The 18,831-nt window shown below is 32.5% G+C and overlaps 1 protein-coding gene across 1 annotated transcript in view; it reads left to right on the forward strand.

Moving 5' to 3' along the window:
* LOC107446703 (macrophage mannose receptor 1) overlaps nucleotides 1-18,831 on the forward strand; it is a gene marked incomplete at its 3' end in the record, with an annotated part of 40,669 nt that overhangs the window by 8,094 nt on the left and 13,744 nt on the right. Inside the window, 7 exon segments of the mRNA XM_043048114.2 lie at nucleotides 1,156-1,319; nucleotides 5,974-6,191; nucleotides 8,655-8,770; nucleotides 11,698-11,756; nucleotides 13,951-14,118; nucleotides 15,775-15,816; nucleotides 18,186-18,373. Coding sequence (XP_042904048.2) covers nucleotides 1,156-1,319; nucleotides 5,974-6,191; nucleotides 8,655-8,770; nucleotides 11,698-11,756; nucleotides 13,951-14,118; nucleotides 15,775-15,816; nucleotides 18,186-18,373 — 955 coding nt within the window.

The following is an 18,831-nucleotide window of genomic DNA, read 5'->3' on the forward strand; positions in this document are numbered from 1 at the left end:
GGTTTTCCTCTCCATGCAACAAAAAGTCCTTCACGAGGGCTAGTTTGTCCCAATGCTTGATCCAAGAGTTCTTTCAAAATTACAAGGCTGTGGAATTGAGCAGTGATGGTCGTAAACTCAGAATCGAGTCGGCTGTTCAACACCTATTCTAAGAACTCACCGATTCTGGCTTCATAAAACTATTTAATAAGAGGAATTTGTTATCTTGGTCTGAAAAGAAATGAGGTATTTCATAATTAAGAAAACAACGGAAGGTGTTTGTCATTTCTGTGATCCCTTCTGTTAAAGTTAATTATTTATTTACATGATCAACTGTTCTAAACTACGTTTTACTTGAAGATCGTAATATTGTGCTTCAGAATATACTTTAAAAACGAAATCTACGCAAAAAAAGTAGATAAGGAAATAGAGGGCTTTAGTCAGTGGATAACTAGGGAACTTTTATTAGACTCTAAAGTCAACTGAAATTCAAAACACTTAAGCCAACAGAAAGTTTTATGAAATTTAAGCTAATTCTTATATTCCTGCTGTGTTTGTTTAATTTTCAGAGTGCACTGTATTAAAATTATCTTTAGCTTATATATATTTCCTATTAGTGTAGCATATGATAATAAATCAACCACAACATTATTAAAAAGCATTCTCCCTTTAATAATAAAAAATTAAATGCGAAAAGTTGAGTTTTAAGTAACATTTAAACGAATGAGTTGGAAATAGGAAATAAATATTATGTAATGTTCTTATTTTTTCTTCTCAGATTTCTACGTGATTGTATTCTATATACCCCTAACACAGATTTAAGTTATTAACGTCATACAGTTCACTCTCTAGGCAATTTAATTTGTTGCCAAAATGCAGGTTTTCTGACTGTGGTTGTGATCAAATCAACCCTGAACTTTCTTCCAATCCAAAAATATTTAAAAATTGTCAATCAGTACCTTTATCCACAGATATCTGCGAAATTTAAAATAAAAAACAAAATGTTGTACAGTTAAATAATCGTAAAATCTTTTCCTGAGCAATCTAATTTTTTTAAATGTCAAATAGGACCTTCTTCCACTGAGCTCTTCGTGCATTGTCTTAAATTTGTGAAAATTCAGTGGATGATGGTTTTAAAAAATAATAAGTATGACAAAAACATTTTATCACCTTTAGAGCTAAAGAACACAATGCTGCCTCTGTTATAATTGGACAAAAAGGTGCGTATTTAGTTGCAGCAAAACAAGTTAAGATAAATGGAAGTGAATCATTTAAATGGACGTCTGGAAATGATTTTGAACCAAGCTGCGCTGAATGTCTGGCTCAAAATTTTTCTCTAGGTAAAAAATCTTTACTAAGTATTCAATTAGTTTTAAAAATCTAAACACGAATGGCATGGTAAAATACTTCGATAACAACTAGCCAACTAGCACCGATTTCTAGTGGTCAAAATCTCTATTTGTCAAAAGAGCATATTTCACGAAATTAATTAACCAGAAAAAAAATTTTGGTACAAGCGGTTAGATGTGTCTGTTTCAAATTAAAAAAAAAAAAAAAAACAAAAGACAAATGTTCTTTCTAAGAGAAAAAATTCAATTCCTAGCAAGCTCATTTAATTTCCTCGTCAACTCTTACCAGGAAATTGCATTAAAGCAAAAATATTCTCATATATTTTAATGCTATAGTGCATGCATATAACTTAGTGAAACTACAGATAAGCGAATATATCTGGATGTATGCTTGGATACACTGGGATATTTTAAAACAAAAATATTAGTTTACATTTACCGCTGAAGTGTATGCACATTACCTAGTGAATCTTAAAGTACGCTAATGTATCTGCATGTATGCTAATATATATATATATATATATATTAGCATACATGCACAATACCTAGCGAATCTTCAGATTAATTAAAGTAATCCATTAAAGTAAGGAATCATGAGTTTTCCACAATTTACCAAAGTAATATAAGCGGTTACGGGTTCAAAAGTTTGATTCTATTAACTAATTTGCTTATTGTATTGACTTGATTTTTTAAATATTGAAAAATTATTTATGTTTATTCCTCTAATTGTAATAATATTTTAAGCCGTTTGATTCCTTGTGTTATAGTTTTTGGAGACATTGTTGACTGATTCTATCAGCTAATGTTTTGATTGTAGTGACTTGATTTCTTAGATAGCGAAAAATAAATAAATAACATTATGTTAATTTAAGCGTACAGAAACGTTGCTGTTCTTCCAGCAAAGATCTTATTTTCACTTTTACGAGTGCCTAGTTTGTAATGTTCACGTAATGTTACACATTATCTAGGTAGTTTTTAGATTACTTGGGTAATTTGAGAAATGATAAATTTTTTTGGCACTTTAGTGAATCACCCTATTTAATCTACATATCAATTAGATAAACTGCAGAATATCTGATTTCTATACTTTAGAGCGAAAACATTTATAATGATAATTTTATTAATTTCAATTTTAGATTGCCTTTGCATAATTTTTGATTATACAGTACTAGAAATAATAAAAAATATTCTGGGCTCTGTGAATTGTCCTCACAAGGAATTGATTGTACTACATCCATCTAATTTCTATCTGATTTGAAAACACTTTTTAATTTATAAGAATTGTTATAGAAAAGCAAAACATTTTATACTGTTGAAAAAAATTTCTTTTACAAAAATATTAGGCAATCACTTCTCTTCTTGGAAAATTGTACAATATTGGTAATTGCTAAAGTTTCACATAAAATATAGCACAGTGGGCCAGAAGACCATGATCTTTGGTCAAAAGTCAAAATTAAATTTTCAACTAAAATATGTGTAGGCAGTTTTAATATTGCCCAAATTAAGTATTTATAATCATTCCAAACATTATAATTTACATTTCGAACCGACAAGAGTACAATGTAGTGAAAAATACATATTTTTTTTTAATGCAACTTTTAAATTTATATTTCAGAAATATATATAAGAATTTCGCCTTACTGTTACATTTTTATCAGAGTAATTAGTCTGAAATTATAGTTAAATTTTTCAATTTGTTGGATTAGTTAATACTCTTGACAGATTTATAAACTGCTGTTTGTAGAAAATGCAACACCATGAAGGAATCATCAGAATCAAATGAAATATTATTTTAATAATGGATATAGGATATTATGCAAATTAATAAAGTTTCAGAGCCATCGCGCGTGCGTGGCGCGCGCAGCGCCCTCTGAATTGATGCTGAAAGCGTATAAATAAAGTGCTGTAGCGGGACGTTGAAAATAGTCTATGATTATTTGTTAGTGGCAAACGTTTAGTGAGACCTGAGTATGCCTCCACGACGGAAGAATAAGAAATTCAAGCAACTTACGGAGTTTGAACGAGGGAGGATAATCGGCCTTCGAGAAGGAGGATTTTCCTATCGCGCAATAGCAGCTCGTATGCAGCGGAACAGTTCCACAGTGATGCGAGTTTGGAAGCAGTGGACCGACGAGCACCGAACAACTCGAAAAACAGGCACTGGACGACAGAAGGTGACGTCAGAGCGCGATGATCGACACCTGCTCCGCATGGCGGTGAATGATCGCACAGCTTCCTCCAGGCAGCTGGCAGCACATTGGTCTACTGCTACAGGTGTACAATTGTCGGCTTCGTCAATTCGTCGTCGTCTGCTGCGCCGTGGATTGCGTGCAAGGGTGCCATTATACAGGATTCCCCTCACGGCGGATCATCGACGGCTGCGTCGGCAGTGGGCTCTTGAGCACAGAGACTGGCGAGCTGATTGGCACCAAGTTGTCTTTTCAGATGAATCACGCTTCAATTTGTGGACCCATGATGGCCGTGTTCGTGTTAGACGTTATGCCGGTCAACGCTGCCTTCCTGAGTGTATTATTGAACGACATAGTGGTCGAACACCCGGAGTTATGGTCTGGGGTGCGATTTCGTATCATGGACGATCCAATTTGATACGAATTGAGGGTAATCTCAATAGCAACAGATACGTCCGTGAAGTGCTACAGCCCGAAGTCGTTCCTTTCCTTCAAGGCATCCCTGGAGCTATCTTTCAGCAGGATAATGCACGCCCACATGTTGCGCGGACTGTTAGAGACTTCTGTTCAGCACAACGCATGCAACTTCTTCCTTGGCCTGCTTATTCGCCGGATATGTCGCCTATTGAGCACGTGTGGGATATGGTTGGTCGGCGTCTCACTCGTGATCCGCGTCCTGCAGTTTCCAAAGACGAACTTTGGTTGCGCATACAAGCGATATGGAATTCTCTTCCTCAAGCAGATATTCAACATCTGTTTGACTCCATGCCACGTCGTATAGCAGCACTTATTGCAGCGCGTGGTGGCTGCACCAAATACTGATTTCGGACGCTTAATTTGTTTCTTTTGTTTTGAAAATTTCATCATTTATTTGTATCAGTACAAGTCGTTTCTGCATTAAATTTCATTTGATTCTGATGATTCTTTCATGGTGTTGCATTTTCTACAAACAGCAGTTTAGTTTATATCTGATCATTTGACATTTTACAATGTTTGAATGACTTTCGAAACTTAGTTCCAAAAAGTTCCACGAGAGAATTAGCTAAACTTTTTTTTGTTGTCTTCTTTAATATTTCTTCTTACAAAAAAAATCTGCCCCATTTTGCCCGTATTGCAAAGGTGGACTAAATATACCGAAAAACAAAAATATACTTCGGAATACTTCGGAAAGATAATTTGCTTTTCATTTTTAATATAAAATTACGAAAATTATAATATTTTCATTGCTATATTTCATTATTTAAACGCACTATGTATTTTTTTATTTTTGCTCGCTATATTTCAGCCACCATTTTGTTGTTTTTGGTATTTTTAGTGTATTTCAAAATTTAAACTATGAATTCAATTTACCTGCACATAAAAACCCCCAAATTTTGAAACAAATTTTATCGAAATACTAATTTTGGCCTCGAAACCTTTGATGCTGGCCCACTGTGCATAGCTTAGATCATAATTTGAAAATATCTCAAGGGGTATGAAACTTGTTTATTTATAAACTCATTTTTAAGCTTCAACTTAGAAATTTATATCATTTAAAAAAAGAAATATTTATAACTTCTAACTGGGTAAAGTAGCAATTTGAGATGAGCATGTTGCAGGAAAGTAGTTGCTGTAGACAGTTATTTTAAATACGAATTTGACTCTCGCTCTCGCACGTTTTTGTACCCCCTGCAAAACTGTATAATTTATGAAATTCTCCATTTAATAATAATAATCATCATAATTAACCTAATAATAACTAAATAATTTACCTAACTGTACTAATAAAAACAATTCTTTTCTCCTAAAAGAGAACTGTTTACAATTTAAGGAAACATTTCCAGTAAAATTACTAACGATGAATCCAATTGGTTTTAGTGCTAAATATTTCAATTTTAAAGTGCGGCATAGTTAAACAGAAGTGTTAAAACATATACGCTTTTACCTTATATGCTCTGTTTAAGCATAAAGTAATTGGATACCTGCAAGCGAAGTCACGCATGGGTCAGCTAATCAGATTCGACACACACGCGTGACGTCGTTTGCAGGTAACCAGTAAAATCTGATTTGAAAGTCGATTCAATGTGATAATAAACCCAAACAGTAGGGCTGTAACGTTAAAACTCCACGGAAAATCACGTGATTAGACATAACCATATTGTTGCAAGTATCCCAGTGTCAAATGTGGGATTGCATATTTGTAATTGTATAGTTACTGCATGAGTGACGTAGTTGTTATAGCACAGTTGCTAGAAAAGTGATATAGTTGAGGTAGTATTATAGTAGTTGGCACATGAGAAATACAATTGATGTAGGATATAGTATTATAGTTGATTTATGAGAAACACAGTTCATCATAGTATAGTTGTTGCGTTGGTTGATGCATGTGTATCACCGTGTTTCTAATATATAGTTGATGCATGAATCACGCAGTTGCAATTAACAGAATTCAAAATCAATTACGCCATCAATTTCAGGTGGATGCCTGGGATTTTCTTCCGACGAGCAACATCCTACAATGTTTACATGGGTAGCATTGAATTGTAGTGCAAGCAACTACTATATGTGTGAAATGCAGCCTGTTATCAGAAGCACCACTCAAGCTTCAACTGAGCCAACCACAACACTTGCACCACTACAATGCCCTGTAGGATACAACTGGAAGGCCCACGAAGAAAGTGGTTTTTGTTACTGGGTAAGTGTATTTTGTATCCTGTATAAGTGTATTTTGGGTAAGTGTATTTTGTATTTATAAAAGATGGTATAACTTGGACATGCAATAGGATTATCATCGCATGCCGCTAAAGTCCCCTCGTTATTATGAGGTGGCAGATCGGAAGCATTTAAAAAGCTACTTTTATTTTTCTAAATTTAACTTCACGTTGATTTTACGTTTTATATCAATTGCTATCTAAAATCACTTTGAAATAAGCCTAAAAAATATCGAATTATAATGTCAATTGAATAATTTGGTGAACAATTGGGCAAGCACAAGAAGTTCGTCTTCAAATCATTAAATTGCGATGGAATAGTCGCAGTTCGGCAGCATTTAAAACGCTACGTTTATTTATCTAAATTTAACTTCGTGTTGATTTTACGTTTTATATCAATTGCTATCTAAAATCACTTTGAAATAAGCCTAAAAATATCGAATTATAATGTCAATTGAATAATTTGGTGAACAATTGGGCAAGCACAAAAAGTTTGTCTTCAAATCATTAAAATGCGATGGAATAGTGGCAGTTCGGAAGCATTTAAAACGCTACGTTTATTTATCTAAATTTAACTTCGTGTTGATTTTACGTTTTATATCAATTGCTATCTAAAATCACTTTGAAATAAGCCTAAAAAATATCGAATTATAATCTCAATTGAATAATTTGGTGAACAATCGAGCAAGCACAAAAAGTTTGTCTTCAAATCGTCAAATTGTGATGAAATAGTTGTTTTGTGTCGATTTGAGTGCAATTTCAGACTATAATTATTAAGAATTTTGCAAAATAGTGGGGGTGAGATATATCTTTGAAAGCAATTTAAATCTTCAAATTTTATGAGGAGAAATTTAGGAAAGGCATCCACTGTTCTGTTTGGAGACTTTTTATTAGTTTGAAATTGAAACACGTCGCTCCTTTAAAGCTATAGGGCCGCAACTTGAAACAGAAGATTCTGTAACAGGAAAGGAAATTGCAAGCGTTATACTGAGGAATCAATCACAATTTCATAATAATTTTATCACCATATATTAAAATTTGCAAAAATCTATAAGCTTTTTTGAAATTAACGTGTTTTTTGATAACTTAAACATTTTTAACATAACATTTTTTGATAACTTAACATTTTTTTAAAATTATCTGTTCAGATTTCTAAAATTTTACACTTTTTGTGTTCTGGCTCTATTGCAATGAGGGCAAGATTTATCAATAGTAAGTATAGCAGATTAATATCAGCTGTTGTGTTTTTATTTGTTAATTTTTTTATTATTTTTGATCCACAAATGCACTTGTAACTTTTCTGAAATTGAAAGTTGGCTAGATTAAGTTGAATGAGAATAGAAAATTAACCAGCATAAGACAAAGTAATACACATTAAAAGTATGCATTATGTTCATGAAATATTATTCTGAGTAATCTTTATACAATGAAATAAATAATAGTTCATCACAATTAGTATGTAAATAAAGATTAATTTTGTAAGTCCACTTTGTCTGGAATGACCCAATTGTACAATTTTACATTGCGCATAATCTAAAAACTATTTCTTTTTTGAAGATTTTTAATCAAGTTTAAGGTAAAAGGTTATCTCACGCTTATTAAACAGCATATTAGCAAATATTTAAATAATTACATTTTTGATTGTTTAGTTTCAATCAACAGTCTTCACCTTTACTTATTATTCTTCACTTTCGCAGAAAACTATAAAATGCAAACGGTAGCGCTTCAAATTCACAGATAACTCTGGCAAAAGCCATTTCGGTATTTTCGTCCATGTTCATCGTCATAATGCCTTATAAAGGGAAATTAAACCATTTTAACCCTACTTTTTTGCTTACATTTATCTCAGAGACGCGATGACTCAAAGGATAAAGTGTTCGGCCTTCCAATGAGGTGAACCGGGTTCAAATCCCAGAGAGGGTTGGTTGATACGAATTCCGCATCCAGCTTGCACTGACCATAGTGCTGACGTGAAATATCCTCAGTGGTAGTCGGATCATGGGTTAGAGTCCCTTTACCGTGAGGCTAACCGTGGGAGATGCTCGTGGTCTTCTTCTCCATGTAACGCAAATGCGTGTTAGTTCCATTAAAAAATCCTCCACGAAGGCAAATTTCTCCCAATACTTGATCCAGGAGTTCCCTTGTCTCCCGGATTAGGTTCAAAACTTCAAGACTACGTTGTTAAACATTAGTAGTCGTAAACCCAAAAATTGGGTCTGCTGTTCAGCGACGATTATGAAATAAAATATATTTATCTCAGTCAAACTAAGATGTTGTCTAAATACAATAATTGAGAAACAGGAAAGTTAAAAAGACAATGTTCCGAAGAAATCAGAACTCAAGCAGCAGTGCTTTTAAGCATTTTTTTTCTTCCCCATCGAAGTACTCAAAATAGTTATGACTCTAAATGTTTGTTGAAAGTTCAATAATTTCATGTTTAATTTCAGGAGACAACATATGAAAGTGAGCGACTGAACTGGTATCAAGCTCGAAAATTTTGTCAAGCTTATGGCGGGGATCTAGCTACTTATGATAATGCACAACAAGAAGAGCATGGAATAGGGTTCGTTTTGAAACAATTACATTACTTTAACCAGTTAACTTACATTTCGTCAACTAACATTCCACTGAAATGAACGAGTCGCTTTCCAATTTAAAATGCAAACAATCGACATAGTGGTTTGATATGTATCAAACGTTTAATCATTAACAACAATTTCTTACTAATTATTTATAATTATTTATTTGTTGAAAATACTCCCTAGTAAGTAAGAATGAATGTGGTTGCTTGTAGTAGTTAACTTGTCGATAAACATGTCATTCTGATACTAAGAAAAATTAAAATTTGTGATAATGCTAATAAAAGTAAACAAAATGAACGTAATCATCATTACAATGTACAGTACGGAAAAATAAGTATAAAAATATAACAGCCGTGCGGTGAAAAATTAATAAAATTCAATCAGTCTGTGAGAAAAGCCATGAAAATGCGCGAATGGCTCCACCTGTTGATTAAAAAAAATCTATGATGTAAAAAGAGACAAAATTATGTCTCAAAATAAAAGAAAAATGATAAATTACAGGAGAAAAATTTTCTGAAAGGAAAATTGAAATTTCAGATGTATTATTTTTTCACAATGAGATAGGATTCCCTAAAATCTAAGCCTGCGGAAGAAAATTGAAGATGTTGCTCCATTGTAGCATCTACATTCGCATATTATTTATACTCTTTTAATCTAATGTATTTGTAATTTTTCATGATTGTTTTCATCTTCTATTACTTATCATTCTATTATTTTAATACAAAAAGTTAAATCGCAAAAAAGAGAAATGATTAAATATTGCTCGTATAAAGCACTAAAAGAGAGTTAGGTTTTATAAAGATGCATATAACTTCTATTGTATTTCTAAGTATATAAGTATAAATATAGTTAATCAATTTATATCAATTGCCCTTGATAACACCTTAGAGCAAGAGGCAAAAGACGTAAGGTAAGATAACTCTTTCAATATATGCAAGATAATTCGATTTGCAGTGAGCGTTTTTAAACGTGGTTCATCATATCTTGCTGTCTTGATAAATTTTAGTGTTACTGAATAATAAACAAGGTGGCGGCTGCTTTACATCAAGAAGGTAGTGTAAAAGAATATTCTAGAAACTATCCTTGGTTCTTTGTGTAGTGGAACACAATTTTGGTGCAAAGTAATTGCCACCATTTTTAGTGTCACACGAAAATTTTTTGCAGTGTGTTACGTGTCTCAGAATCAAACGAAGAATTAAGAGAACCAATTAAATAAAAACAGTAAGAGATAGAAACACGTGGTTTGCGGCGTTCTGCTTCGGTTTTATTCTCCCTAAATTTAAAACTTATCTTCAAAGATTATTAACCCTTTTAATTAAGAAAACTATAATTTTTTTTCTTCAAATAAACTCCATTTGCACTAATAGTCCGGAGCACTCTAATAACAAAATTAATAGAGGTGTCTCAGTTGGATTGGTTTGACAGACTGCAGGAAGCATTGTTTTATCGTTTTCTAGTCTGCAACTGCGTCTATTTGTGAACTTATTAAATAATTAGAAAATTTATGAGAATAAATTATCTAGTTTCGTTATCTAGCACAGCAAAATCATTTGTTTTTATCTCCCTTCCTTTTCTTAAAATAGTTTTAGTTAGGGCATCGTTTGATTTTTGTGTTTAATGAAGCTTATATAGCTGGTCAATCACCCAGCAAGACAAAGATTGTGCCCATCTAACCAAAGGGCGATTGCAGTGTTAAAAACAAGAATTTCATATTGAATATTACCCAAATTTTGTGAGCTGACTATGGCGTCCTCCACCCTTTCCTGGGTGCTTTCAAATTGTATTTTTCATTTTGTTTTATTTGTAAGACCGTCAAGTTGACGATCAATTTTCGATTGTAATGTTTTTCAATAAATGTCCTGAATGATTTCAGAATCTTCCAGCCGGAGGATTCCTTGATGTTTCGTGGCGTGGCGGTTGACTCTCCTGGTGCCACACTCCTCGTGAGTCGTCTGCAGCTGGGATTGGCACAGCCGCACCGACTCGGGTTTTTCCCTTTCGGCATCCTTTATCCGTCGACGCACAGTGTTGCTTCTGTCGTGGGTGACTCGGGGTCATGGACCCTCGAGTGTCCATGCACCGCCGACTCCGCCGTCTGACTTGAGGATTGCAGCAACGATAGTCCACAGTAATCCCTGGATGCCCCCGATGGGGGCCGGTCAGGGTTAAGCCCAGCTTATATAGCTGAACGTAATTTTATTTTTGAATGTAAATTTTTGTGATTTGTATTTTTAATAAAGTTCAAAAGGGTTTTTGGAATCTTCCGGTCAGAGGATGCCTCGATGGGTCGTGGTGTGGCGGCTGTCTGCTTGGTGCCACACTCCTAGTGAATCGTTTGCAGCCGAGCATGGCACCGCCGCACCCGTCTCGGGATCGTCACCTTCGGCCTCCTCTGTCCATCGAACGATTGTGTTGCTCTTCGTCGGGCGTGACTCGGGGTCATGGATCCTCGCGTCCATGCACCGCTGGGTCCTCCGACTGATTCGAGGATTGCACCAACGATAGTCTCCAGTATTTCCTGGATGCCCCTTACAGGGGCGGGTCAGGGTCAAGCTTCGCTTATATAGCTGAATACCTAAAGCATTTCCCTCAGTGCAATAGAAAAATTTACCAATTTTCCATAATACTCAAAGTTACAACTTCCTCGAGTTTTATATTTATGCACACATCATGTTAAAAAATATATTCATCCTTAAACAAACGCTTTTTCTGTTTGGAATTTATAAATTGTCTCATCATCAAGATGCAAACAAGTGGAAAATGAGACGTTTTTTTTTAAAGATGTTAAGTAAGTAGCATGTATCTTTCACTGTCTCCCCGTGGAGGAAATGATTACTCATTATTAAAGTTTGAAGTTTTTATTAAATTATACTGACTTCTTTTGGTTATTTAAAGTTAATTTTTACAGAAGTGCCAAGGGTCACTATAGAGGACTTTGGTTTGGACTTAAAAGAGGAAAAGATGACCGTAAGTAATTTGTCTTTTATCGTTTTCAAAAATACAATCGGATGCCTGAAAGTGACGTCCCCGTAAGCAATTCGTCACATTTATTGATTTAATAGCCAGTCATGTTCACCCACAGGCGTCACACACGCGTGACGTCACTTACTGGTATCCAATTAAATCTGATTTAAATTACAGGGTTAGGCATAATCTCTTCACTTCTTTTCAAGTTGCAATTAACCAAATAAACATCATACTGTAAGACTAATACATGCCATTACATGTAATTGGTTGTAGAAAAAAAAGTAATTTTTTCTATACTATCTCTTAAAACTGATTATAAATAATAATTCTTTGTAATACTCTTCTAAAAAAGATAGTTTCCATGAGCTATAAAACTTAAACCGCTAGGTTAGCCCAAAGTTTAAGGTCGAAAATACGATATGAAAATATTAAGTTTAAGACTTGTCGTAGGTCTGGGATTTACAATTTTCTGAACCGGAATTCCTCGGCAACAAGTTTGAAAAATTTAACGGCCACACATCTGATAGATTCTGGCTCAAAATATTCATTAATAGGAAAAAAATAACAGTTAATTTAAACTATATTTTTTGATTTCTAACAAGTTGGTATTTGGTTAAAAAATGAAGTAAAATAAATTTGTATTAATTTCTTGCTGTTGTATGAAACGGACAAAATATGATTATTCAAATATATTAAACGTATCGACAGTACTATAGAGCAGAAAAAAATGTTACCAAAGAGATGAATAGGTGTTTTTAGTGATTTAATAAATAATCCCTTGGAACTGAAGCGGTAAGATATTACCTAATTGACAACTTCATTCGCTTAAGAAATAAACAAATAAAAAAAATGTTTCAAGCGCATTAAAAATAGGCGCCCATTTTCAAGACTTGCCAGATGTGAATGCAAAGAAACAAAAACAACTTCTTTGGTTTTTCATGTCCATCAGTTTCATTTGGTTTTTCATCTCTTGGCATTTCAGGCAAAAATTAAATTCCTAGAGCACTTTAGCATCCAAATAGAGTCTCGGTGTTGCCATCTAGTGTGGCAGAAACTAGACGTCCAAATTAACATGGCCAACGGTATCTCACCCACTGTGGTGGTCCTGAAAGAGTGGATACCACTTCTGGAGAACGCACTAGGTCTGCTCATCGGGAAGACTGGTTGTGCAGCTCATAGGAAATAAAATTTAAAAAAAAGGTTTTTCATGTTTTGCTTCTCCATTTTTAGCTGGCAACTTTTCGTTTTTATTTTAAATAATCTTTGTTTCTTTACATTCACGTCTGGCAAATTTTGAAAATGGGCGCCCATTTTTGATGTGCTTGAAACTTGTCGACTGTTTTTTCTTATTTGTTTATTACTGCTGCAAATGCTGATTTATCGAAAGTGTTCTGTATTGAGTTCTTTGTCCGAATGCGGATGTTTAGTTCTGATGTTTAATTCTGTAAACCAGTTATTTAACTAAATAACTGGCTTTTAAGGCATGCTCAAAGCCATTAGGATATATATATCCTGATAACTTTGAGCATGCCTTAAAAACCAGTTATTTAGTTACACTTTTTTCAGTTCTGTATTTTTTACTAAACGTATGGAATTAGAACTATAATTTTGAAGACCAGAGTTTCCAGTAAGGCATTACCATATGGACCAAATTTTCTTTAAATGAATGGTTTTAATACCACACATTTTGGTTTTATTACCAGAATTACGTATTTTTAAAAATCAGAAATAATTATATCAGATGGTACAATTACAGTACTGTATGGTACTTATCACCATAAAGTACGGTAATAATGCCAGAATTTTTTTCACCCTGCGAAAAACTGTTCTTAAGTTCTCGTCTTATTCTAAATATTTTTTCTCTTAATTTCTTGACCAATATAGATTTTAACTTTTATGTCATATTAAATCTGTGATGCGTGATTTATATTTTGAATTTTCTTTTGCTTATATAACTTTCGTTTTGTTGTGTTTGTATCATTAGCATGTGTAGTATCTATATGGCGCGCTTTTATTTGTTATATATTAATATTTACAGTACATTACAGTTGCTATATATACATATTTACAATTTCACAGTTTTACACTGGGTTGATAATTCTACTTCCATATATATACTAATATTTACAGTACATTATAGTTGTTATTTACAGTACATTACAGTTGTTATACATAGATATTTACAATTTTACAGTTTTACACTGGGTTGATAATTCTACTTCTCTCTATACTAATTGGTACAGAGGTGAACCTGATTTCAGTAGTCCGACAAAGTTTTGTGTAAAGCACGGAGACAAGAACTCTCAATGGGAGTTAGATTACTGCGGTGTTAAGAGATGGTTTATTTGCAAGGCACCACCAAGTATGCTATTATTATATGTTTTATGTATTTCACATTGCCCTCATTACATGTATCTATATTACTTTTTTGGATATCATTATATTTTTAATGCAACGTTTGGGTTAAAACAATGCAATGTTAGGTAAAAACATCAATGCAATGTTAGGTAAAATGCAATGCTAGGTAAAAACATCATTATAAAGATTAAAAGTATCCGAAATTTTATTGCTGTTACTTCGTTTAATAGTTACTTTTAATTCCTTGTTACCAGTAAGGACTATGATATTAATGACTGAAATATTGTTCTGAAGATCAAAACGTGTTCTAAATAGCATAATTTTTACATGCTACTATGTATACTATGTTTCTATACAGGTATAACATATCTGATTAAATAATATTCCGGGAATAAAAATGTATTAAAAATTACATTGCTATGTAATTTCGTTTTGAATACCAATACATTTAAATTAAAAAGTTGCTGATAAAATTATAGTTTATGGTACAGTCTTCATTGTTTGTTTTTACCATTTCTTGGATGTTAAGATTCTTTTCGCTACGTTTTATAAAAGCATAATGTGTAAGCGAATTTGAAGCATTCGGATTAAACTCAAGAAAATTGGTATTTCCGTTTTTGATTATAATAAGTAGTATAGTTAGTTATCTAAAGTTACATATGCCGAAATCTAAAGACTAAAGTTCTCAGGTTAATAAAATACGACGATTTTTCTTTTTTGGTTTATCAATTAATTTTCAAAGCAATAGATTAAGCTTATCTTTACTCAAACATTATTATACACAAATTTCTTTCCGTAAGAACATAGGGAATCCACACGTTGTACTTTGAGGCTAAAACCTAGGTGTTTCAAATAATCGTGAACGGCCGAATTCGATAATTTTATTTTCTTATTAATCATACGAGTTTTTATTCTCTGATTTATATCATTGTGTCTTCATCCTCTTCAACTGGCTTTCCAGAACGTGGTGCGTCCGCAACATCAAAATTTCAGGATCAAGAATTTCGATACCAGTTTTGGCAATGGCATTCTGTCAATACATCTTCTTCATGCACATTACATAATTTTATTTTTTCTTGCTTGAACAGCATTTTTATCTTTTCCATTACAAAAAAGTAAAATATGCCTAAAATGCAGCTTTTAATTTTCATATTTGGAACAGCGCCAACCAAAAATTACAGCATAGAATCAATCGTACTTTTTTACAAGTAAACATTGCTATATCAGATGTCGAAATATATAATGATTATGCAGCTTAAGGGTGAAAAAATAATTTCCTTCACATTTATAAGTATACGTCCTTCTAAGTTATATATAATGGAGAATAATATAGCTTCCCTCTAAGCTATATATGATAGTGAATAATATAGCTTCCCTTTAAGCTATATATAATAGTGCATAATATGGCTTCAATCTTAGCTATATATAATAGCGAATAATATAGCTTCCCTCTAAACTACATACTATAGTGAATAATATAGTTTCCCTCTAAGCTATATATAATAGAGAACAATATGTAAACGAAAATGACATTGTGATTCTCTAAAGCTCGGATGTAAGATAATATGGATACTTTTTTCACTTCATTTTAGACAGTATTAAGATCTTTCATATCTTCATGATATTTTGTCTTATAATGTTATTCTTGTTCCTTTTTTAGCTAGAAACCCGGTAATTCCTAATTTGGAGAATGTATCAAAAAGTAAGGATCAATTTTTTTGAATAGCATACATTACTCGCTTGAAATTTAAATAATTTGAATAGTTGCCGATTTTTTTCGCAAGTTTTCATCAGTTGATTAAAGTAAATCATCGTAAATTCCTATTTTTCCGAAATGTTTATTACGCTATTTACATGCTGTCTTAAAATATTTCTTTTTGTATTGTGCTTGTTGCTACACTCAATGCAAAGAGAATAAACTTTTCATGATAAGTATTTGTTGCATAAAAGAAAGAAAAACATTTACTCCTCCTAAAAATTTTAGTTTTTATATTATTTATGTGTTTTGAAGACCCCTAAAATTTGAACTCGTGAAATTTGAAGTTAATTTCGTGAATTTTGTTCTATCTCACTAAACTGTGATAACCACATGCCCTTCATACTCTTATTATAATTGCGCTAAGTATTGATTAAACCCTCCGCGGTAAATTTTGATATCCACATGAAATTTTTTTTAAAACTGGATTATAGACCTGAAGATAGACACTTGCCAAGTGGCGAGTCAAAAAAAAAAGTGGTGAGTTAACAAAAACAAGAAAAGAAAAAAAGAGATTTTAATTAAATAAACAACCGATCACTTTTGCCCATCACCTTTTTAAAAATTGTTTAATGATAAAAGTACAACGTTGTTGAAAGAGCCTCTGGAAAACAGAATTTTCATTAAAATGTTCAATGCCACCATTCAAAGTTTGGATCCGTCAGAATCCATCAATTTGTGTTCGAAAGATTCACATATTTCAAGATTGTAATGTATACATTAAATATGTTTTACCTACTCAAATATTTTTACATAAAATTCTTTAAAGTCAGTATGTTCAATTAAATTTTGCCATATATTTGTATTGTTTTCATTGTCTAATTGACTTTTTATAGCCGTAGGCTATTTCTGATATGGGTTTTTTTTTTAAATTTAATCCAACCAAAAAAGTTAGCGAGAAATGGATATTGAATGAAAGGGACTCATCCATATCGGTCACCGACTCAATAAGTTCGAGGTAAAGTGGCTACTCAGTCATTAGAGTATACCGGCCACAGGCTACTAACCGAAAATTTAGATTTTCAGGTCTACTAGATCAACTGATTATGTATAGATTAATAATGATATTAGGTATGTGATAATCAATTACAATAGTAGCCAATAAGTTAAACTTATGTATATCCTTCAGCCCGGGTATTCCAGAAATGATTGACAATTTGAAAAATCAATTACCCCACCCCCCAAAAAATAATAATTAAAAAAAAGAAGAAAAAAACGATATATTTATTTTCACAAACTTCTAAATCTAGTTACAAAATTAATCAACGGGAGGAGCAGCTGACTGGAAAAATTAAAAAAACAATGTTTTGTTATCTGCAGTCAGTCAAACTATTCCATTTGAAATATTTGCACAGGTGCCTGCTAATGTTGATCTGCAACCACACTAAATTATTAATGCAAAATTATAATTTTTCTTTTTGAAATATTGTTTTATTGTTAGTCTAAGTTATCCGCAGCACTTGTTGACACACCAAATTCTCTAGTTTCTCTCTGGCATGTCACTTTTATCTGAACATTAACTTTAATTAGGGTTTAATTATGGTTGCTTTGACTAGAGTTACTGCTTCATTTGGAGAACACTTAAAGTAATAAGACTATTTGTGAAACACGGTGATTATATAATAATTTTATCAACATACTATTCACTGTCAAGAATAATTTTCTGGAGAACGGAATAAAGTGTTCTATAAAGGTATTAAAAGGAAAGCAGTCAAGAATGCTAAAAATTATCTATCTGTTATGGCTACTGTTTCAGTTCCAACATTTAGTAATTTTTAAGCCACGCTTACTTTTATTTCATCGAAACAGGATCCATAGACTGAAAAAAAACTCTCTAAATGGAATCAAAATAATATTTTTAACATTCTAGACATAAATGAAAAAAAAAAAGCTTTTTTTTATAAATTTTCGACACGTCAGTAACTCAACTGATCCCGTTCTGTGGGCAAAAGAAAGATCGGAGGCAACACTATGATTCGTTTGCTATTTCTCTTGATCTTAGTGTTCTTTTGCGTTCATCTCTGCCTAGCGTCGCTACTATTATCATTCCATTTCTGCTTTAAGCATATTGTTATGGGTACCACGTTTTGATAGAGAAAAAAAAACGATACTGTTATTGAAGATTTCGATATTACATCACTATAACTGTAAGCAGAAAAGTTATCAATTTTAACACTATTTCTGATCACACATTTTATGATATCTTCGCACAAAAGTTTTTTTTTTCAAATGGTATGTTCATTAAATAAATGAGTTCCGGATTGCAATAACCAGTTTCCCCGTTAGTATCAAAATTTCTCTGTTTCGATTTCCAGAAATTCCTTGCAACTTTAGTGGACCTTCCGTATACAGAAATCAGTGGTATCTGTATGAAGATCATTGTTATTTAGTCAGAGAGGAAGCGAAATACAGTTGGGATACAGCACAATATTTCTGCCAAGACAACGGCGGACATCTTGCTTCGATTCATTCATTCGAAGAAACGGATTTTATTCTCCGATTAGTGAGTTCTTTTTATATTTTTTATTATTATTATCCATATGTGGCACCATGAACTAATAGGGCATTTCTCTATTCATTGACAACACCATAGTTATTTTCCTTTTTTTTACAGAAGCTCAAAAAGTAGAGAAAACATAAAAAAAAATTACAGAATAATGAAAAAAGAGAAAAAGAAAATTAGATGAAAATTAATAATATAAATTTAAAAAATATTATTTAAAAAATATTAAACAATATTAAGTAATATATTTCTTTAATTAATTTTGTTTATCTGTTCTTTAATTAATTTTGTTTATCTGTTCTTTAATTATTCCGTAATTCTTTCCATGTTTTCTCTACTTTTTGAACTCATTTTATGAGTGCTATATACTTGCAGCTTACGTGCAGCAAATAAAACTTAATGATTTTCCAAATTTTCTTTGTTTTTCTCTTTTTTTCTTTTTGTCCTATATATATATA

Source organism: Parasteatoda tepidariorum, chromosome 7, assembly GCF_043381705.1.
Source record: "Parasteatoda tepidariorum isolate YZ-2023 chromosome 7, CAS_Ptep_4.0, whole genome shotgun sequence".
Classification (NCBI taxonomy): Eukaryota; Metazoa; Arthropoda; class Arachnida; order Araneae; family Theridiidae; genus Parasteatoda; species Parasteatoda tepidariorum.